This window comes from Platichthys flesus, chromosome 17 (assembly GCF_949316205.1).
Source record: "Platichthys flesus chromosome 17, fPlaFle2.1, whole genome shotgun sequence".
Lineage (NCBI taxonomy): Eukaryota > Metazoa > Chordata > Actinopteri > Pleuronectiformes > Pleuronectidae > Platichthys > Platichthys flesus.
Window position 1 is genome coordinate 19,445,618 of NC_084961.1, and position 23,191 is coordinate 19,468,808.

The following is a 23,191-nucleotide window of genomic DNA, read 5'->3' on the forward strand; positions in this document are numbered from 1 at the left end:
CATTTGTTTGTTTAATACTCACATATTAAGGAGCTTTTACAAATCCCAAGAAATGTGTAGGTTTCAGATCACCAGTGAGTAAGGCAGGTGCATAAAACTAGCATGGGAATGTAACGCTCTGTATGCTGTATGCCTTATGCTGATAATTTTGATGATTCTTAGCGAAATATTCCGGATTCATTTATATCCTTATATTTGTAATATAAAATTAATCTATACCTATTTATCAACAAGTGAGGATGCACAATATTTAATGTTATATGTTGATATGAGGTATGAGCCAATCACAGTTAGTTGGTGAATTTATGGGAATAGTGTTGAAACATTGTTTTGGCTTCATATAGTCTGGATTTAATAGTTTGTCATGAAATACAATTATTGTAGGGTTTAAGTGAGATTTGGGGGTTTTGGCAAACAACAGTGAAACAAACCATTGCAGAGATTACAGCTAAACAGTGCTGGTGAATGTCAAAGTCAATTATCACAGGTTATGTTTCTGAACCAACTCCAAAAACCTGAGTTCAGCAACAATTCAAATGCCACTGGCTCCTGAAAAGGGCAGAGTCATGTTTTTTCAGGTGTTGGTATATATTATGGATTATTATGTTTCAATCTGTCTATACAAAACAGAAACAAATTCCAGATTAGGCAAAGTAGATAGGATTCTTAAAAGTTCCTTTTGAGCACATTTGCTCAAGGTCCACTTACTTTTTACTAATCAAAATCAGTCTACTGATAGTAATGACAAAATGTTATATTCAGAAAAACTCATAGGCAGACCTTGAGTTTAGATATTTTTATTCTGGTTAAAACGCTCATTTCAAAATCCAGAGATAAAGGCTCAATTCGAATGGATTACTTGATCCAAGAGGTTCAACAAAATTGCATCAAAATGTTTTAACCACAATCCAAACAATTATCTTGATTTATTTCTTTTAGCGACCGTGGCGGTAAATTATTGAACATTTGGCTTTTAAGCAACAATGTCTTAAATCTCTAAGGATTAGCAGCTAATATAAATAGATGCAGTGTTTTGTACCTCATTAGCTTTCGTTTGAATATTCATATTGCAACAAGCTTATGTTCCCGGGCACTGGGAGGATAAAGTGATGCACAGTGTAGGAGAAAGTGACCTCGTTTTCCTTAGAAAGCAGCCCTGACTCTTTTGCTGTGTCAGTTACACATAAACCAACATGTGGAGAGGAAACCTGGAGCCTGGTGTACTCTGAGCTGATCAAGAGCACCGGTGAGTTAAAGAAAAAAAAAACAGTCCCTGTGTCACCAACCTGTTGTTGCTTTTATTCCAAGTGAACAAAGTGGATCAAAACACATAAATATCAAACCCCTTACAAACAGAGTGAGGGAGTGAAATATGGGAACAGTAAGATGTGTAAAACGCTTCCTTTGAAGCAATATTTTAACCTCTTTCACTTCTAGAATCATAATTCTCGTCAGTGTCCATTTGAGGTTCGGGACAAGGACCACTAAAGTGCATTCAGGCGCGGGCTCGGCGTGGTCAGATAGGTGAGACTGGCTCGGACACCAGCCTGTATCTGGGGACGGACACTGAACAGGGGATTATTCCTGCTGGGCCAGCTGAGCCTGTCGATCAACACGTTTACAAATCCACAAGACACACGTACATGGAGCAGTGTTGGTGATGAAGTCACATCTTCTCCATCATTCTCTCCTGTTACAGCCACTGTTTTTAAATTCCTCTATTTTGTATTGACCTGTTATTCATTTATCTAATTATTCAGTTACAAAATCTTTCATCAGAGTTTATAATTGTTTGTTATTCATTATTTACATGACTTAAAAACTGAATCATATACGATGACAGAGGGAAATAAGGGAAGCGGAATCTATGATTGACAAATGCGGTTATAATAAATTAGACTGATGGATAATGATAGCTAACTACCAAGCATTAATGCAGAATCACTGTAAACAGCAGTGGTAGGTTATACCAATGTTATATGGTGAGCTCACTATTGTTAGCTAAGGAATGTTGACTTGCAGGGACGGCCAACTAATGTTAGCGCACTAACTTATTTTACTAAATGTATTGCAAATTATCAATAAGTGGTTTCAAATCCAGGCTGCTGAATGTTAAATTCATACTACTCAATCTTTCAGCAGATAGATTCTGATTTAAGCATCATTAGGAGCATTTTAGTCTTTTATTTATGAAAAACAAAAGTATGACTGCATATTTTAATACATATAACATTTGATCAAGTTATGTAATGTTGAAAATTAGCCAGCTAACACCCCTAAAACAATGTTAATTCACACGCTAGCATGGCTCTACCAATACTACATGTTTAGGGGCAATAATTAAGGTTTTCAAGTTTAATCCTGATAATATATCAGGTGATATATTAACAACTTCAAGATTCTTTGGCATCTAACTGACTTTCCATGTTGATGATTTTAAACTGTGTAACTTTCAATCATCAACCGCAACTAAGGTCATGGACTGGTACAGAGCAACCAGCAGCCTTGTACTAATAGAAACTGAGCAGGGTGTCTGCACTGCACTCTGATCATTTGTTGCAACTGTCAGTGAAAATAAAACAGACTCTCCTTCCCTCACTGCTGTGTACTTCATGTCGGAGTTGAGTGACGAGTTTAAAAACAAGTGTTTCTTCACTCTGAAGGACTGACACCAAAACCCTGACATTTAACACCTATGTCTTGTGAAGACTTTCGGCTGTGGCTCTGCTCAGATTAGTCAATTGTTGTGCATCACTGTATTTAGTACAACACCATCAATATTCATGTAAACTTCTGGACTCACACTGTAACATGGATACAAAATACTGTGACTTTACTGCAGGGGCGTAATGAGCATTTACTCCCATGACTGTGACAAGAAGTCACTTGCTGTGTACTGTGTAAGTATTTTGGGTAATGTTGTTCTTAAGTATTCTACCTTGATTCTTTTGGGACTTCACAGTGAATGCGGCTCAAATAATGACATTCAGACAAGTAAATACAACAACAAATCCACTGACTTCATAGCTTCCTGTCAAGAGGCGACCATAGATCACTATGCTGCTTAGCAATGTGGCGCTGTGTGCGTGTGTACTTCACAGCCTGGGAGGACAGCGCGCACTTTCTTTTTGTTATTCTTACATGTGTTTGTAGAGCTTATATTGTTAATATTGCTTTTGGTCATAGTGATGCTTTATTCTGCTGTTTCTACTTGGATTTATGGAAACCTGCCATCTATTTTCTTTATTGATCATCACTATTTATTTATATTCTGAGTTTTCTGGATTATTCTAGTAAGGCCATAAGAAGGTGTAATCTGTGTCTTTAAAGAAGGAATGTATCATAAGGGCTTTGTATTGTTCTCATAAGGGAACAGTCCATATGCCGTTCTACCTTAAAGCTATAATGCTCTTTAAAGGCCCTCTGAGCTACCACATCTGAGTACACAAGTTATGAGTACTTTCACTTAAGTACAATTATCCAGTACTCTGTCCACTGCATTTGCCACTTTGATGTTTTTTCTTTTCTTTTTAAATATGGCTCAATCTGTAATTTTACTTTAAGATTTGACTAAATACAAATTCAGAGACTGGAGAAGCAGCATGTCTTTTAACAAATTACATAAAACAGACAAGTCAGAGCTCATTGTCCATCACTAAGTTTTCAGTGTAAACTTCATAGTTTGCTTCTGTATAGCATTATACTGTACTGTCTTTAGTTTGCGGGACAAAAATCAATCCCGCAGTCCTCCTCGGGAGCCAAGCCATGGCTGACTCCAACAGTTCCACGGGAATGCTCAATCTCAGTTTGGCAGACTTGAGAGGGGAAGCCGAACTGGACAGGAATAGTTTTGTCTCTTTTCTTAGCAAACACAATCAACTTTTGTCATGTTGCCTCAGAATCCTGCTCACATGTTGTAGTTCCCACTCTCAGCACATCATCTTTTCTTCTTCTTCTGTTGCCGCAGCATCTTCCTCCTCTTCATGATCATGGCGTGCAGCTTCTGCAGACCTTCCTGCAGCCCCTCGCCAATGATAGCACAGGCGGGCTGTAGGTGCCAGGGTGTGGCCGTGCTGAGCTCGCCCAGAGCCAACATACTCTCCATCTCAGCCAGACTGAGCGAGTTCCTCAGATCCTGCTTGTTAGCCACCACCAGAGCTGGCACACCCTGGTTCTCTGCCAGCCGCGTGATCTTGTGCAGCTCCGTCTTGGCCTCCTCTATGCGCTCCGCATCCACAGAATCCACCACGAACACGATACCATCTGCACAGCGCGTGTACGACCGCCAGAGCGGCCGCAGCTTCTCCTGGCCACCTACATCCCAGAAGTGGAAGGACGCCGTCCGCCGGCTGCCTTTGATTGACACTTTGATCTTCTCTGTGTTAAAACCCTTGGTTGGGACAGTGTTCACAAACTCATTGAAACGCAGACGATAAAGCACTGTGGTCTTTCCCGCACAGTCCAGTCCTAAAATGACAATGTGAAGAGCCTTGAAGGAAGGGAGGCATGGGAGGAGAGAGTGATGGGCCGATAATCCGTTCCCCATCTTGGCACACACAGCAGGAGAAGCCTCCACCAAAATATTCAGCACGCCAGCTTTTATTCCCTCGGGGGACTGCAGCTCTCAAGCCTGGCGGGGTCAACACAGTATGCATAATGAGTCAAAGCACACAAACATTGCTTCACAAAAGACCAAGCACCCCACAAGTAACTAACCCCCATCTCCCTTCACACTACACATCCTCACATTATTCTGGCAGAGAGATGAATAAGAAATAAAAGATGAATGAGAAATAAAACAGCAAGGTGGATAACAGCTCATTTGCACATGTAGCGCCACAGCAGCCACCAGGGATTTCATAGGCTAATTTCTATTCATCTTGTGAATCACTTAACAACAGGATGGAGGCTTTTGAATTTCACTGGAATCTCAGATTGAGTTGATCATCCAATCTTCAGGGACAGATCAGAGGAGGGCTGTTCTTACAACAGTGGCACAGCACTCTAAAAGGGGAGGAATACAGTGGCTTTAAAACGGAAAAAAAGATGTTGCTCTGCAACACACACTGACTTGTCTTCTATATGCTGGGAGGATAAAGCGAATGTTATTTAAATTAATAAATCCTTGCCTTTCTGCGGACGCACACATTTGTTAAATCATGATTCAACAAAAATAATGATAATCAACATTTAACTGCAATAAATGAACGACTTTCTCCGTTGGTGTGCTGCGTGTCTGTGGAGGGAGCCCGAGGGTTGCGTTAACAGGTGAATTGCCACAATAAGTGGAAGCTGGACACTTAATAATAATAAAGACAAATCAATGTGTATTTGTGTAGCCTAATATATGTAACCGAATTAAACGACGGAGCAAATGTGCTACTCACAGAAAACACGACGGATGAAGCCGCCTAATTTAGGAGCCTGGCTCTGTGCTAAAACCAGAGCTAAGGCTCCATTCGAGGCTGTGATGCCAACAAGTGTTAAAAGCCCACGCCAGTCAAATTGGCGTTACTGGGCCCAGTGCTGGTGACAGCTAGATTTCATGACATGAGGCGTGACAGCAACATGACAACACAGACAACCGGCTTGTTTCATAAAAGGAACAGTTCATTCTAGCTGCTTAAATATAAATATACTAATTAAATATTTTAACAGCAGACATGCTTCCTCCACTGAAAGCACATTTCAGAATTATCATCACAGGAAACTTACCAGCACGATATTGATGTTAATCCATGACACACTCACAGTGTCCAGGCTCTGTTGTGTCTCTAATCATGTCCTCACGTCAACTGAGGCTCCTCATCTGGAGACTCTGTAATCCACAGCAGCGTCCAGCTGGCACAGGGCAACCCACCACTTCCGTCACTGCTTTTCAAAATAAAGCACGATCTATGCATAGCTAAATACTCGATTACTCTCTCTACTTCTTTGTTTTGAATGCCCCGGTAAAGCGTCTTGAATCCAGCACTCTATATTAAATGCTGTTTATAAATAAAACTGCCATGCCTTTACTCGTATTATTTAGTAGTTTGGTCAAACTACTGTGAAAAGAGTGCGGGAATAACTCACAACTGAATAACTTGATTTGTCGATAAAATATTGCACTAATCCAATTAAATTTTGGATTAAATTGAATCTGGAAAAGACTCAAGCACATTTGTCCCACGATGTGGGCCGAATTCCATATTTGATTCCATTGTTTAATTCAATATATAATCTAACTGTGCCATAACTTATTGTGGTAGACACCATGTGCTTTTAAATCATATGCTTTTATTGTGACGGAACGATGATTAGTTTTCCGGTTCCTGACAGTGGTTGACTTGATGCAGCTACATTTCGTGGTCTGATTGGTTTGTGGACAACGCCTGCCGCGGCCACGCGCACAATTCAAGCACACGCTCACGCTAGTCACCTGTTTCCCGCACTCAAAAACACGACAACCTCCTAAAAAGCACTGGAATAAACCAAGACCCTTTTTTAATCTTATCTATTTTCAAACAGTTTATTTTAATAACACATTTATTTCAATCCAAAAATATTCTCACCAGCTGTACTTATAATGCTGCCACCAATTAAAAGATGTTATGTCATTAGACAGAAATGTGAAAAGGATTTGTGGTTAGGTACGTGTTTTTTATTAATTTATTCTGTAGCCAGGCTGTTTCAGATGAAGAACTTCACCAGGTGTTGGATCAAATGTGAACTGACACTGGTCTAATGTTGGACTTTTACAGACCAGTCCCAGACAGATGAGACACTCACCTGTTGAGAGAGACTGTTAAAGTGCTATCAACACAGGAAATAGGCTGTTACCCCTAAATCTCTCAGACAGTAATCCTAGACAATTGAATGAAAGGGGACACAATACACAGTCTGCATACAGAGCCCACATAGTACCAGCAAATGTGTTTTTGAAATAACTTGATGAAATTAAAAGATCACAGAATCATCAAAAACCCCATCGTTAATCAAAGAGATTAAAACAAACGGTACTAGCCTTGATATCACAAAAACAGCTTATTTTTTTTACCAGAGAAATATGTTCATGTTGCACAGTGACCTCATGTGGCAATAAGAGGTCAAGACAATGAAAGTGTTTGTAATATGACTTGTGAATGTTCAGAAACTTTCATTTTGGTTCAGACTTGGCCACCCGAAAAAAAAGCAACTGGAAGAAATTGTTGACATTATACAAGGTATATATAAGGGTGGTTTTATGAACCTCTGGCTATAGATTCAGAATAGAAATGTATTTGATTGTGCGTGACACGGAAGTCTGAGTTTTCTATTTTATGTATGGATCTATATTTTCACAGAAGTAGGTGTTGAGTCAGGCGAAATAGTCCTCCCTTTTTGAGAGTGCCAGTGTGTAGTATTTATGGAGCTCTATTGGTAGACACAGAATATAATAATCCTGATAATGTTTACATTAGTTGATAATAAATTGAGTAAATTGGTCGTTTTCATTAGCTGAGAATGAGTCCTTTATATCGACATTAGGAGCAGCTAGGTCCTCATCAAGGAACTTTTATGAGTCTATGTTATCTGAAGAGCACTGTTGAATCTCTTATATGCTAGGTAGGGGAGGATGGGGCGAGGAGTGAAGCCATCACTTATTACACTAATACAGTTAACAGTCCTAAATTTAAAGGTCACATGGAAGAAGTAGGAGAGTACTTATTGCCACATTATTTGAAATGGTTATAACCGTTCCGTTTCCGAAACTAAATGCAAACTCAATCCACAGAGACAGTAGATGATTAACAAAGGACTCATTGTAATTCAGGGAGTGTGTTCTAAGGGTGCGACGTGAGAGGCAGGGACTAAGTCCAAGAGGCAGCTGAGTAAGGTTGATTTGAGAAGAGGCAATGGCTCATTAGAACGGGAGGCAGATCCACAAACTGGGAAGGAGTGAGAACCGAGGACTGGTCTACACTAAAGTTTTGGTTTAAAACAATGGCCTGTACAGGTTTTCGAACCCTTGAAACTGAGACTTTTGGAAATGCCGCTGGCCTCAAGCGTTAAGCTAACTAACACTGTCAGTATAGTTCCATCTTGTCGTCGCGCCAAAAACATGAAATCCCTGCCCATTTTTTCCATTGCTGAATTTTCTGCAACTAAGCAAATAACTGGAGAGGAGACAATCTGCTGCATAAACATGAAAGGTCTTGTAAAACAAGCATGTTCGTGCAGACAGAGATTATTTCTGATATGGAGCTAAAACACTTGTCTGAATGGTGAACTTTTATTGTTTACATTGTCTGACAGCAGTAGAACTGGAGGAGACGACCAGAGGCACAGGAAAGCAAAGTTAAAACACAAATGATCGCAGGAAACAAACCATCAAAGGCAGAGACACTGGCCTTGACTACCGTATGTCACTGCTGACTGGTCGATCTGCAGTCTGGACTGGAAGTCTGGTGAATGAGGCGAGTGTTTGTAATGCAGAACTTTGAAGTTTTAAAACAGTGGGAGAGGGGGTACTCATGTCCAGGAGAATACACACACAGAGACAGACTGGGGGCAAACATGACACAGAGCAAAGATAATACACAAAGATGTTTCAAACTAAAGGTAGCATAAATGAGCCTTTACACAGTGGACACATGTAAACCAACTTGCTCTGTCATGCGCAGTAGGTGGGTAAGGACTATACCAGCTTGTGGTTTTATCCTGCTTCACACAGTGCTGCAGCCGAACAGCTCATCAGCTGTGCAGCCTGCAAACAGGTTCATTTTGTTTGTTTGGTGTCTAATTCAACAAGCTGAGGTGTAGGTTAAAGGAATAGACCTGAAGTATCACAAGTTCTCGCGAGACTCACAAGTTCCTGTGATACCTGCAGCAGTAACTAGGAGGAAGAAAACAGCTGACATTTAGGTTTTGAAGACACGGTGTAAAAGGCGCTGTTTTTATACGTTTAAATGGATTTGGCTGCAACGCTGTTTTCCCCTCAAACTCCAAAAGTGTTTTGTGGACTCAAACACTTCATCCACCCCTCCATCGGCATAGTGCTGAGTAGATAATGAGTGGATTTTCATTTTTGGGTGAACTATCCCTTATGTGTTTGGAAGTTAGATAAGAAAGAGACTTCAGCTGGGAAACTAATTTGGGTTGTTGTGAAGCAGACTGGTGTGGGGCTCAGTATGCTGTATGATCTGCTCATACACAGATTCAGTAACCAACAGCATTCTTAAACTAATGCAAAACTGTCATGATCCTATATAAAGTACATATACAGTGAGCGTCATGGCAGACATTCTGACTTTTCCCTGGAAAGACCCAGTTGTTCCTGTTTCCACTAAGTCTGGCTCTGTTCTATTCAAGACTCCCAGTCATTAGGGCTGGGCAATAAAACTAAATCAATGATTATCTTAATGTAACTTATATCAATAGCAATATAACAAATATACATGGATGTAATGTTTATGCATTGTGCAAGCACAGTAAGGAGGTCTAACACAAAATTGTGAAATGTAGAGCTTTTTATGTAATCCTCTTCTCATAAAGACGACCCCTCCTCCTCCAAATAATGATGTGTCACTTTCTCTTTAGCAATTATTTTCAAAGTAAAAGCACAACTTAGATGTGTTGCTGCTATGCTGCATAGTAATCTGACTTAGAGATGAAATTAATTTTGAAATGTTGTGAACTTGGATCTAAGGTTTGTGTCAGTTGCATAACAGACCTCTGAAATAGACAACGTGCAATATGAGTAATAACATGACCAATATTAAAACAGATTCAGCTGCATTATATAAATTTAACTAAAAGGTAGATGTAGGTAAACCACGTAAGATGACTAATTAAAAAAAGAATTGTAAAAAGCTCTGCACACAACATCAACAAAAAAGATCTGAGAGAATATTGTAGAACTGTTTGAGAAGGACTAACAAAAAACAAGGAATAAATCAGAAGTAGCCGTGAAGCATTAACACAAGCCAGGCAAACAGGCACATTTAGAACAGGCACTAAATTCATTAAAGGTTGAAAAATTCACTGCAAGGCTTTTGTTCATGTGTGTGATCATATATCAACACACATTATAACAGCAATTAATCATTTCTTAATACAGTTGCCAACAAAAGATTGATAATTTTAATTCTTGCATTCATTGCTTTTGACACACTGATTACATAAAGGATGATATTTCAGTGTTTCTGGGTGGAACACTACAACTGCATTAAAGGGTCATAGACTTCAAACTCCAGGTGACTGATTCCCAGTGGGACGGGTCCCAAGCCAGGAACCACCCTGTGAAGGTGGGGGGCTCATGGCCTTGTCTCACCACCACCACAGAAGTAAGGTTGTCGCGGCCACTCGGGTCAGTCTCAATGTACTGTTTGGCTGCAGAGGAGACACAGTTTCACGTGTTAGTAGTGACCCCGTGTGGCGGTAGCAGGTAATTAAAATTCTGTACAGATATCCTGTAAACAGGTTTGGCTGATATGTCTTTCCATGATATACATTTTAGACTGTGGAGGACTCAGAATTATTTTCACACAGAGATTTTAAAACAAACACATTCATTCATTCCAAAAGAAAGTATGAAGTATCAATTTCTGTTGCTCACAGAAACACTATTAAACCTAATGCAATTCTAAAGAGAGGATAAACTTTGAACTTCTCACCAGATTTGACAGATTCACTCTGCTCCACCTCGTTGGCGTCCTTACCAATCCAGACAAACACCTGCAACAGGGAATCTGCATGTTAGAGATCAGTGTGCCCAACAATACTGGTCCAACATGTCTTACAAACTTGAGTACCTGATCCCAGGCGTCCAGCAGCATCACATCATCTTCAGCCAGGTCATCCTGTGTGAATTCTCCAGGAACCTCGTCAATCTGCACACAACACGAGGACACAGGTTACAATATTATCCCTCTACATCCCATTTAACACTGCTGTAGTGTCTTACACAGATGGAGTTGGATTCACATGAGGAGTATAGTAGGTAACTTCAATGTTGTGAAGAAAAGTGCCTGAAAATAAGGATTTGTGCCTGCGATGAACTGCAGGTAATCAAATGAAATGGCGCATGCTAGCAGAATATAAGCTGTTAAGAAGCAGTAATTTAGATGAGGGAGTGATGATTAAAGAAATAAGTCATAAGTTAAGTTTTTAAGAGCGGGTTGTAATGTGTTCAAAATAAACATTTAACATCCCATTATTACGAAAAGCAGAAACAGCAAATCAAAGCAGTTACGGTCAAGATTCATCAAAATGGAGGATAACTGTACGTAAAGAGAGAGTAATGTGGTTCAAATACTTACTATGAACCTGCCCGTCTTGTTGGAGCATCCAAACAGACGAGGAGGGTGAGTCATAATCTGACTCTCTAGTCTTTCTGAGGTCTGGTACTCTGTCTTCCCCCCTAGTACATCCCAGAATTCATCTGCAACAGAAAAATACACCATGTGACATTTTAGAAGTCAGAGTCAAAGGGAGGCTGTATAACCCGATGGCCATATAACTGCAAACGTGACTGCTGCAGTTTCAGATGTTGTCTGAAACTTGATCCATTTTCTGCAGGGGATGATGAGCAAGAGACAAAACACACGGCTTTCGGAAATGACAGAAAAAGATACTATAAATATTCCATGTTATATTAAAGTAAAAATAAAAAGGTCTAGGTTAGGTTAGCGTAAGGTTTTGGGTTAAGCTAGTAGTAGCAATGGTTAAGGTTAGGGTCTGTAGGAAATCATGTAAGTCAATAAAATGTCCTCTGAAGACAATTGTCTGTTAAACCAGTCACATTCTAAGTACTTATTTTGTATTCATGTCTGTGTATCACCTGTTCACATGCAGATTCAGTATTGGTACGTAGTTCCATCCCTTATAAAGTAAACAGACAACATACATGACAAACACAAGTCTAATGTGGATTATGACCTGGTTCACTCCCTTCCATGATGCTGTTGCTGCTGCACTTGAGCTCTTTTTCTATGTACTTGGCTCCTTTTACTTCTTCTTCACTGGACCCTTTGCCCCTCCATAAGTAGCCCCGACCATCAGCCATCTTCAGGAGGAAGGCGTCATTCGAGTTGAGACTCGTCGCTCTGGCATCAACCTGAAGAATACATGAATTATAGCATGATTCAATTCAATTACAGGTGCCTGTGGTGAATACAGTCCATACAGCAGGGAAATCCTCACCTCAGCGATCCTGGTGATGGTTGCCAGATTCTGGCGTACCTGAAAAAGGCGGGTTGGAGGTGGTGGGGCCTGGCCCCCGAGGCGGGACGTACCATTCTTATAAACAATGAGGGGTTTGTTTTTGAAGAGACAGAGCAGATGGGGAGGCTCCTTACCTTGGCACACTCTGACCTGAAGCCGCAAAACAAATATCTCTGTGACAGTCCATTTTTTTAATAATTAAAATTGCCCAAATACCCATTGTGCAACATTACGAAATGCTGATGTTTAGCCGGTTGTGTTTATCACGGGCATCATCTTGAGCTGTTGGTTGTTCATACTACATGTATCTTATCTCCCCTCATCAAAATGTGGTTGAAACACAGTTGAACAACAATGGTCTGCCAGAACCTTTTCGTTGCTTGAAAAATGCTCGGACTAAAAGTTTGTTTTCATCGCAGCATTGGCTTAAATTAACTTTATCATTATGATAATATTTGCTGATTAGCCCTCAACCCAAAGTACAACTAAGATTGATAGGAAGTTCCTTGCACTAGATCAAAAGTCAGTAGTTACTTAGTAACGGCTAACTTATTTCAACTTTATCAAGTTACAATGGATGGTTAATTACATATTATTGCTCAGTGACCCCAGTACACAAGACAAGCACTATACTATTATAAGAAGATACATATATTTGTATAGTGTAATATGCTCATAATACTGGGTTGTTATGTTAATCAGCAAAGGCAGCAATATGTTTCCATAGTCTTCGCCAAGAAAAGGGATAGCAGGCATCCTTTGCATGTGCTGTTCATTTTCACTTCATACAGGTTGTACCTGAACTGCAGTCCCTCCAAGTGAACGATCCAGTTCTACAGTCAGGAACGCTGAGGCTGTTAGCTCATCCAAAGTGCAGCTGGCTCCCTGCCTACAGGCCACAAGGAGACATTAATACTGGATGTTTAGAACACACAGGAGTAAACTTTACAAGTGCACTTATCAATAATTCAAATAATTAGTGAGTCAAGTGAGTATCTGTAATGTAAAAGGAGTATCTTGTCATGCAGAATCCAGATAATTATCCCTAAGGCTGCAGTTAGAGTTAAAAAGAGCTGTCAGGGCTTTTTTGGCGTAAAAACTCTGAGAGGCTCACTGTAGACTACATGCACAGCACCATACCGCTTATGAAGATGGCGACTACCTAGAGAACACAGTGGAGAGTTCAGTGAATATCCCTTATACGTTTGAAGGTCTTCTGTACAATTTAAGTTACCAAATGCCATTAGATGTTAGCAGGGGTTAGCGGCTGTGAGGGACAGTTGTGCTCCTTAGCCTCATCAACTGTTTTGGCCTTGTAATCAATGATACAGGCCGAACTTAAGGGTACACTGAGGCTAAAGGTAAATCTGAATACTATGAAAGCCCAGTTGATCAGACATCTTTACCTCTATTCCTTTTTAAACTAAACACTGTCCCTTTTTACAAGATGGAGATTATCTATGGTATATTCTACAACACCAATTAATGCCTACCACCAGTTGTCATTATCGGATGTTAGTGACCAACAGCAGATATAAAAAAAAGGCCAACTGGCTGCTGAACCATTAGCATTATTAAATATTCGAACTGTGGTACTGTTTTAAGGCTCCAGTAATTTGTTTATGTTTTGTTAAAACAAATAATTAAGATTAAAACAAACAAAAAATTATAAAAACTGCAAATTTGATGATGATTCTCTCTGAGTTTCTCACTGATAGCGACACCTTTTTCTAACAAACTGTATTATTATAAAGGTTCTGACCAAACCAGCTCAGTATTTATCTAGTGGCGTTGTACCAGGTGTAGATGATCTGCCTCTTCCCATAAGTGTACAGGAGGATGTAACAGTCTCCACCGTAGAACTGTCCGTAGCTCTTTGGGTCAACTGGGACTCTGCCACTGCTCTCCACCCTCCAGATCTGCAAGAAACAAAAAGCACAAATTAAGCATAACGTCAAATTTAGTTGTGGTAGTCACCTGGTCATATCACATAAGGACATAAAACACTAAACTATTTTGATCGTTGTTGGAAGATTAAATGTTCTTATCTCTGAGGCTAGATGTTCTTCAAGCTAGTCTTCAGGTACTGCTGACCTCACAGACACTGAGATATAATCAGTTAAACAGACTAGGGTTTACATCCATCCATCATCTAAAGCAGGGGTCTTCAACATTTTTCAGGTCAAGATGGAGCAGGGATATATATATATATATATATATATATATATATATATATATATTGTATAAAATTGTGTTTTATATTAAACTGGGCCTAGTGCCATATATAAACATAGCTACCATGTTATTGTGCATTCAAAACTAATCTTTTCAAAAATAACACAGGTTCATATATTCAAAAACTATAACAATTTGTCTAATCAACCAAACATTTCGCGACCCCCCCTGCAGTACCTCCGCGGACCCCCTGTTGAAGACCTCTGATCTAAAGTGCTTATCAGTGCATATTTGAGAGCCCATCTCAGCTGACATATGTCAAGAGATGGGATACACTCTGTACAGGATTGATATCACAGGGCTGAGACTTGGAGGCTAATGCGTATAGCTTAATCAACATGCAGTTGGTGGAGACACAACCAGAGCTCAAAGGAGATTGATTTAGTCCAAAATTGTAAATATTGGACATTTTCTTCAGAGCAACACCTTAATAAATTAAAGCCGCAAGCAGCGTTGGTCTGGCCCTCGCAGTCAGCACGTGTCAGGCTGTGCTAGGCTTCAGTGTAGTAGGTTTGTTTACCTGTCTTGGTATTCCGTTATGTGTTTGCACAGTGCATAAAGGAGTTAAATTTCACATCCTGTTGAGGTTTGCATCCTGTTCCTACGGGTGGTGTTATGATATGTAAAATGTTGTTATTTACAGTAATTGTGGTTAAACCAGTTCATGTTTACATGTAAGGATTGGATGTTTGTATGGTCAAATTAGTGGGACTTCCTCTTTCATCTCAATATGACCATTGACATTCTGTTGAAGGAAAACATAAGATTCGCACAAATTTCACTAATTAAACTTCAACATTATCCCACTTACATCTTAAATGTCTTTCGATTGCACTAAATTTATGAGATTATTCTGTAGGAGGAGTTCACGTAAATAGAATACCAGCAAATAGCCAAAACCTAGCAGGAATTGTACATTAGAAATAAAATGGGCAACTTCCTGTTCGATTTAAGGTACTTAATAGAAATGTTTGTAACAGGTCAAACAACGACCTGTTGCACGCAGAAACATTGAAATACGATGCCCCACCAGGGACACGCCCGCTGAAAAAATGTGTGTGAATTGCCAAAAATGACCACTTAATCCAGTCTTGGCATGAGACATATGCCCAATGATTTTCATATATTTTGATAAAAACTTGCCGAAGGGCTGAACTTTTGAGTCAATTGGGCACAATCATGCGCAAAAATTATTGTAATTCAATAAAGTCCTTGCAGCAGTGGCTGCTCTGAACCCTCGACACAGAGAGCCTTGTGTCAGTCATGACTGCAAGTCATAGATGGTAAATGTTCCGTAATTATAAAAGCTTAGTCTTGATGACCACTCAAAAGACTCTACAGTTCCATACCATTCACCTATTCACACACACATTCATATAGTGCATCTATAAGCAGCACTTTCTCTATGAGAATAGAGGCAATTTTGGGGTTCAGGTTCAGGACGACCACTCTATCCTGCTATCTATTCACCAGAATGTCATTAAATGTAGCAACGTCAACCACACAGCATTGGCACGGTTCTGACCTGTGTGTCTCCACTCCCATTATCCACCATGTTGTACTTGGCTGCCATTTGGTGGGACTCATGGAGCTTAGAGGCATCAAACGCCACCTGCTGGATCTTTGCGATTCTTTCCTTGACAGACACCTTCCCGAAACCCTCACTTTGATCTTTGTCCTTCCAGACCAGGAAGAACTGCTTGAACAGGGGAGTCTCACCTCCCTCTGGCAGAACCTGGATCTGTAAGACCATCAGCAGCGACACTTTTAATGCTGTAAATTTCACAAAAAGGAAACATGGTGAAATAATAGAAATACAGTCGATAAGTGAACCTGTGTGTTTGCGGGGTAGCCCATCTGCTTGATGAAGCCCTCAGCTGTTTTCATGGCCTCTTTTCTTTCACTGGGGTTGGCGTTATGCCCTGTGGAGATACATGAGGTGAGATCATTGTTGATATGACAAACCCAAACAGCCAATCTGCAGTCACAAGGTCATCAAGCCATTCAAAGGGAAGGAGAGAGTGAAAATGTCCGATCACCTTTCCATACAAATATCATCTTGTTTTTGCCATGATCCAGGATGAAGCATTCATCTGATAGCAAGTCACTCTGGTCAAATGGGTTTTCTTCTCTCACAGCTGTAACTTTCATGGATCCTGATGCATCTGATATCTGACAAACACGACAGTGAGCTCATTCGAGAACCACCTGTAAAAACATCTGACATCTCCACAACGTTTGATATTGAGAGGCATATATGAGTGATCTGAATGACAGCTATGAATAGTCCAGACCTGTCGGAGCAAACAATGGTTTATAGGTTTTCATTTGACTTGATAGGGTGAATCACTTTATATTACCTGACAAATGTAGGAAGTGTTATTATTAAGGAAGATTGTTGTGCCAAGATTCTTTAGTTAAATGTGTATGTGTGTGTTTGTGTGTGTGTGTGTGTGTGTGTGTACTTTATACCATGTAAAGTTTAGCCATTTTCCTGTTGGACATGTCAGCCACATCATCATCATCTCCCTCTGCCAGCTCTGGCTTGACTCCAAGGACCTGTTGTGACAAATCATAACTTATCATAAGACATTAATCCATCTAAGTCAACCCGTTAAATACATTGACACAGAATATATTACAGCAGTGGTCACTATGAAGAACACCACAATGCCAAATGAAAAATATTTGGTTAATAAAGAAATTCGCCGTAGTGCTGATTTGTAAAAACAGAGTCAGCCGTCACTCTACAGTTTGTTGTGAATGGCATAAGATAAGGTAGGATTTAAAGGATGCTTAGGAAAAATAAAGATGTAGACAACTTCTATGAGCTGCATTTGAAATTCAGGATGTGGTTAGCCTAGCTGAGGACTTGAGGCAGGGAACCTTAGGCTGTAGTGCGAGCCTTGCTCTCATTGAAGTCTAAAGACATATGAACACATACATTTTGTACTTAATCTATACAGAAGTAGAAATGTAGAAAAAATATATTATGCAACCAAACAACAGTATCTAATACCACACTGGTTATTCTAAAAACTATTTCGACACTGGCTAATGTATATTTAAATGTTTAGTTCGACAATCCGCTTCAGAGTTTTCGCTAAAGACATTGTTAAATTAAACCTTAGGAACAGAGCATGGTCCTTTGGGTCGTCTCTCTGGTTTTTCGAAAACTAACATTTAGCATCTTCCAGATCTGATGGTCTTCCTCAGTGGATTGAGTCAACAAAAGCTTAAATTAACCTTTTAAGAGTATTTCGGTCAAACAGAACTCAATCTGCTGAGGAAGCCTGAGATGTGGCTGAGGTCAATACCTTTCACTTCCAATATTCAGAGTCCTGTCTCTGAACTTACGACAGAGTGAAATTAGACTCACATCAGTTAATGTGGACGGTTCACTTCCCTCTTCTATGACCATCACTTCTGGGCGGCCATTTCTCTCGTTGTCACGGATTCCTCTGGCCACTTGTACTGCCTTCAGTCTTTCAAAGTGGTTACACTTGGACCCACACCATTGATATATCTTCTAAAGGGATATAATTGCACAGGTAGACAGGGAATCACTAAAAACATTAACATTAACATTAACTAAAAATCATTTAGATCAACAAACATAAAAACATGTTACAATTTTATATTTAACACTGTGTCCTGACATTTCCAAGGTCAACAATGAAGCAGTCTCCACTATTAAAGCTGGCCCAGCTGAAGGGAACCTGGGTGGCCCTGACCACGCGCCGGCCCTTGATGTGGAGGAGTCTCTGAGCTGAAAGGTCATTGGTGACCACATGGTGGAATCCTGAGGCAACACCTCCTGTCTGAGGGGAAGAAAAAAAAAAATCTTTCAGTTTCTCCCAGACACTTAGACTCCAACTTCCCCTCATGGCCCATGAGTCACTGTTCCCTCTAGTCAAGTATGATGCTGTAATGGGATTAATGGAGGGGAAAAGCTTTGATTCAACCTTGATTCAAACTTTAATAAACATAATGTTAAGGATTTTTGCATTTAAGATGAAGATAGTTATTAATTTGTGGTGTTTTATGAACTTAATTATTCTGCTTAAACTTGCTTAGCATCCTAATATTTGCTTATTTGTACTAAACACAGATTACAGCAGGCACTGGAATGAACATTTATTTTGCAGGTTGTCATCAACCAAAGGACAAACTTAAATTTGAATCTGATAATGGAAGTATAGTAGAATTTGGGCTAACCCCAAACTTTTGCTATTTATCCTGACGGTGTTGTGATTGTTTATGATTCGTTTTATGTTTTTTGAGAGATCAGAGTGGAGGACTGACAAACCCTTGAACCTGCTTGTACTTGTGAGGCCAACAGGTGTGTTGCTGCATACTGCATCTAGTCAGAAAGGTAAGCTAAGGATTTCATGAGTCTTCATGAGTATGTTCAGTCCCTCAATATTTGTGGAATAAAATACAGTCCCACTTAAGTTGACAAGATCTGAATCTGTGCAGTTTTACACAAACTTTGATCATGAGGACAATTTCTCAGTAACTAATGTCTAGGCAGCCACATTTTGTGTGAGAATGAAAAAGAAGTATTCCTGATGTGATGGCAATCCTATGACCTTTCCTTTAACAACACCATCAGACACGAATCTTGGAGTATTTCAGATGCAATGGACGGATTGCCATAAAAAGGTTAAGTGTGTACCCTGAAACTTGTAATATGAAATGCGATGAACATTGTATCTGTTCAAGTGGGGCATTAGCCTTATAGGTAAAAAGGTTCAGTCACAGCTAAACACACTTCTCAGTTGACACGATTTTAGGAAAAAATTGGATCCATACTTGGTAAGTGATTCCTCCCCTGAAGTAGCTGGTGAAGGCCGTGGATTCCACACCCTGCAGTTCTCTGTACTGCACCGCCTTTCCACCCAGGTAGTCGTCCAGCTGCACAGTGAAGATGGCTGCAGCAGTGCTCTCATCCTGACTGCACTCTTTTCCTTTAAAGACCAAACACAGGCTCACTCAGAAACTGAGGACAATAATCAGATTCCGCTTGAGATGCAGTGTTTATGAGAAGCTGATCTTGAGCTTGTGCACTGACCTAATTTCTTGTATTTTTTGGAGACAAGACACAAAACTTTGTTACTTTTGGTAGGAATAATAACATCTGGTGTTCAAGCAGCATTAACAGATGAATTGGTCACACACTAATTGAGAAACCGAACAGGGTTTGACAAAGCTGCACTGTCATATGGGAGTGAAATAACAGGAACATTGTCAGCGTGACAAAACCATAAATTAAAACGGAAACATATATGTCTCAATATTTGGTAACCACTGCACTTAGTTACTTCCTTAAACACAAAGACGTTATTGAGCTATGTGCTGACCATGCAGCATCAGATTCAGTCCAAAGCTTAAAAACCTACCACCACCGCCAAAAAAAACCAAATACAATGCTGTATCTATTTTCTAGTCAATAAGAAAAACATACATGGGGATGGGGCGTTGTGATGGGTGGTCAATGGGTGCATGTGTACCCAAAAGGCTTCCTTCAGAATATTAACATATTTGAAAAAAAAGATTAAATGATATGCCAAAATTACTTAATTTCCAATTAACTGTCTTTATGAGTATGATAAACTCTCCCTCAGTTTGTTAGTGGACATATGGAAACCATTCAACTTATCCATTAAAAAGATATATGTTGCACATTATTGTTAACTTTTTTTATAGGAATGATGATGCGTTTTTTCCATTGATCTGATATAGTCAATCATCAGGCTGTTGTCAGATTTTAATGTGAATCTTCTGAAGTTGGGGGGAGGTTAGTCAGGTAGAATATGTTACTAAGGTGACCTATCTGGTTAACAGTTCTCTGGTACCTGGAAAACCTGAGTTAAAGATATAGTGTGTAGAATTGAATTTTAAATTTGTATGTTGCAGCTGATTACCCCTCACCTCACCTTCCCCTTCCAAACATGAGAGAGAACACGTTGTAGCTTCCAGTTGTAATACAAATTCAAAAGGTTTTTAGTTTGTCCAGTTTGGCCTACAGTAAAAAACATGGCTGTCACCTGAATCTTACACACAACCTCTAAGGCTTAATTCATGGCAGAGGCTGCAGCTGCAATTAGACTTCCATTAAAAAACTAAATGAATCTAGAAAACATAATTTTAAAGGATCAGTGTGTAAGATTTAGACAGTTACCTTTTAATTGCCCCTGCAGGCCACCGTAGATTTGAAGGCATACACTAATGGGGAGAGTGAGGTATTCAGATATTTGCAATATGCTACCTCACCAATGGATTTCACTAAATCCCATACACACTGGTGCTGTGAATATAATATTCCTGCTCAAGGGAAAAACTCAAGAATTCTCAATGACTATTAAATCTATTTTTCCAATTTAGTGTTATCAATTTGAGATGTTGAGACTGGGGTAGGATGGGATGGGTGTGTTTACAGTGGTCATTGTAAAGCTGAGGGATACCTCTTTTTTTATCTTCTTTCGAGAACTATCTTAGGGATCATATTCTATCAACTAAAGAGTATACAAATACATTTAAAATAACTAGCTTTAAATTACTTGTTGAAAAGTAATTTGATGTAATGAAAGCATCTTTATAATTGTGAATAATATGTTGTGTGAGATTCACTCATCTGAAGTTTTATGAGACAAAAGGAGAAATGATGATGCAGAAACTATTGCCCACGATGCTAGTGGGTTGTGGGTGACTGCTGTTTCAGCACAGTTCCGCTTTTTCTCCCAGTCACTATGCATTTACACCAGCTGTGGGCAAAGTGTTTGGTCTTCCTGTGGGACTTGACACAGGAAGTAAGGGTGCATTTCCATTTGCATGATGGTTATTGATTGATGCTGATGGGTTCTTAGACTAAAGACAAGAGCAAACGAACATCTTGGCTTTATTGATGTTATTCTCCAAGAGGTGAAAACAAATAAAATTGTATTACATGTGCATGATCTTTATTGGCCATTCTACCAAACTGGTGCAAAGTCAGGTTGGAAATATTTTGAAATTTCGTAGGTTTTATTCTCAAAACTTTTTCCGTATATACAATAAGTCATTTTTTGTTTTGTTTTGTAATGCAAATAACTGAGGTGAGTACTTTTCCACTGAGAGTCACACAGTACAAACAGTCTGCACTTGTTCTAACACACAGACCCGGAGTTGATTTGCTTTCAAAGTAAGCTAACTGTAAAAACAGCTCACAGGACACTTGTCAGTGTGTTGTTGTGTCACCCTGACTGCATCACAAGGATCAGTGAGGGTGCAGTCAAACTGGAAAAGCAGACACCAAAGTTTGCCTTAGCTGCAGACATCACTTCTTGGTAGAAATTTCAAACAGAGTCACTGAAGATACACTCCAGCAGGACTGCATGAAGATCATTTCTTCCTGGTCACACTATCTCCATGTTGCATTTCTTTGGATTAGTGTTGGGAAGCCACTGTCTCTCTCAACCTGTAGGACTTTTTCCAAACCACTTGCTCCCATTGCATCCAAATGGCCTTAAACGCTTTTTGGTCTGAGTGTCACTCATTTCACTTCTGGAAAAAAAAGAAGTGGACCCAGAAGAGAAGGTCCAGGGACACTTACCCAGCCAGTAGTGCAGGTTGTAGGAGAAGCTGTTTCTCTGTGCAACAGTGCTGAGAATCACATAAGCATCTCCGGTGTAAAAGTTCCCATGTAAGCTCTCCGACACAGGGACCAGCTCTAGGTTTTCGATCCTCCAAATTTGCAGCCCGGTTGCCTTGCCTGCACTGGTGAACTCTTTGTGGTGGAGCACCATGTCTGCCGCTGCTATAAGGCTCTGAGGACGAGTGAGGATCCCTGTTGAGGAGAGAGGAGGGTGAGAGGAAAGGGAACACACTGCTGCTCTGTTTCCTGAGGACTGACAGACTGAGTCTGTAGTGGGAGTGTTTCTCCGTGCCTTTACACACACACACTGGGTGTGTCTACTGCCTGCCAAAATACACACACCAGCTTCCTCATATACAGATTCATGAATTGAGATTTTTATAAGCACAAGCACTTATACAACTACCATTGATTTGCTGAGGTCAAATTTATTATCAACTAAATTAGTTTTTATTCTTATAGTGAATTTATTTATTTTAATTTGTTTATAATGTATATAATCAGAACATAATAAATGATATGCATCCAAAGCTGTCTAAGGAGCCAACATGTAATGATTAAAGATTTTATTTGGAGCCACATGAGTGTAGCAGCAATGATTATAACCTTGACAACAGCTATTACCTTTAAATTAAATCATTTATGCTGACTCCAAGAAGTAAAATTAAAACATCTTAATCACCCCTGGCGGTTGGCTGCAGTATAGGTCATAAACCCTCCACCAAACTAAAAATTACAAGTCAAATACGTTTTCTCAAAAATTGTTTGCCATGAAAACTTGGAGAAACATGGATGTTTGACAGCATAGACTGACATGTAATAGTTCAAGTGTGTGCATCATTAACCCTGTTCAAACTGCTTAGTATGAGACAGACATCCACTTTTATTTATGGCGAATTGGTATTGACTTACTTTTTTTTTTATCTAATGTGATTGGTCAACCCTTGACACCGTATCAGATACATATGATATCACTGAGTTACTTCTGCTACGAGCTGACCAGCAAAGCTACGGCCATTTCAGGTGGAGCTGCACCGAATTCTGTAATTTCTTTACAAAAACACCTTTTCACAAGAGACTCACACTAAAGGCCAATGTATGCTTCTCTGAGTCCGTTACGGACGGATCGGACGG

At 39.8% G+C, this 23,191-nt stretch overlaps 2 protein-coding genes across 2 annotated transcripts; both read right to left on the reverse strand.

Annotated features, from left to right (window-relative positions):
* Nucleotides 1-1,278: 1,278 nt before the first annotated feature.
* Nucleotides 1,279-5,790, reverse strand: arl4ab (ADP-ribosylation factor-like 4ab). Its single transcript, XM_062409932.1, has 2 exons — nt 5,716-5,790; nt 1,279-4,630 (listed from the first exon to the last, which is right to left on the reverse strand). The coding sequence occupies exon 2, from the start codon at nt 4,544-4,546 to the stop codon at nt 3,938-3,940; it is 609 nt and encodes a 202-aa protein (XP_062265916.1). The 5' UTR covers nt 4,547-4,630; nt 5,716-5,790; the 3' UTR covers nt 1,279-3,937.
* A 773-nt stretch (nt 5,791-6,563) lies between these two features.
* On the reverse strand, nt 6,564-22,299 carry scin (scinderin). Its single transcript, XM_062410353.1, has 16 exons — nt 22,016-22,299; nt 19,237-19,391; nt 18,081-18,242; nt 17,801-17,950; nt 16,894-16,980; nt 16,461-16,593; nt 16,255-16,343; nt 15,947-16,162; nt 13,984-14,105; nt 12,985-13,075; nt 12,166-12,336; nt 11,902-12,079; nt 11,283-11,404; nt 10,776-10,853; nt 10,638-10,698; nt 6,564-10,353 (listed from the first exon to the last, which is right to left on the reverse strand). Exons 1-16 carry the CDS (start codon nt 22,206-22,208, stop codon nt 10,190-10,192), a joined length of 2,172 nt encoding a protein of 723 aa, XP_062266337.1. The 5' UTR covers nt 22,209-22,299; the 3' UTR covers nt 6,564-10,189.
* Nucleotides 22,300-23,191: the final 892 nt, after the last annotated feature.

Excerpts from the sequence above, each read along its gene's own strand:
- arl4ab (XM_062409932.1), bottom strand. The coding sequence starts at position 4,546 with ATGGGGAACGGATTATCGGCCCATCACTCTCTCCTCCCATGCCTCCCT.
- scin (XM_062410353.1), bottom strand. The coding sequence starts at position 22,208 with ATGGTGCTCCACCACAAAGAGTTCACCAGTGCAGGCAAGGCAACCGGG. Across the intron at positions 18,243-19,236 it reads GGGGAGGAATCACTTACCAA|ACAGGAGGTGTTGCCTCAGG; the intron begins GTATGGATCCAA and ends TCTTCCCCTCAG. Across the intron at positions 12,337-12,984 it reads TTGGAGGGACTGCAGTTCAG|GTCAGAGTGTGCCAAGGTAA; the intron begins GTACAACCTGTA and ends TTGCGGCTTCAG.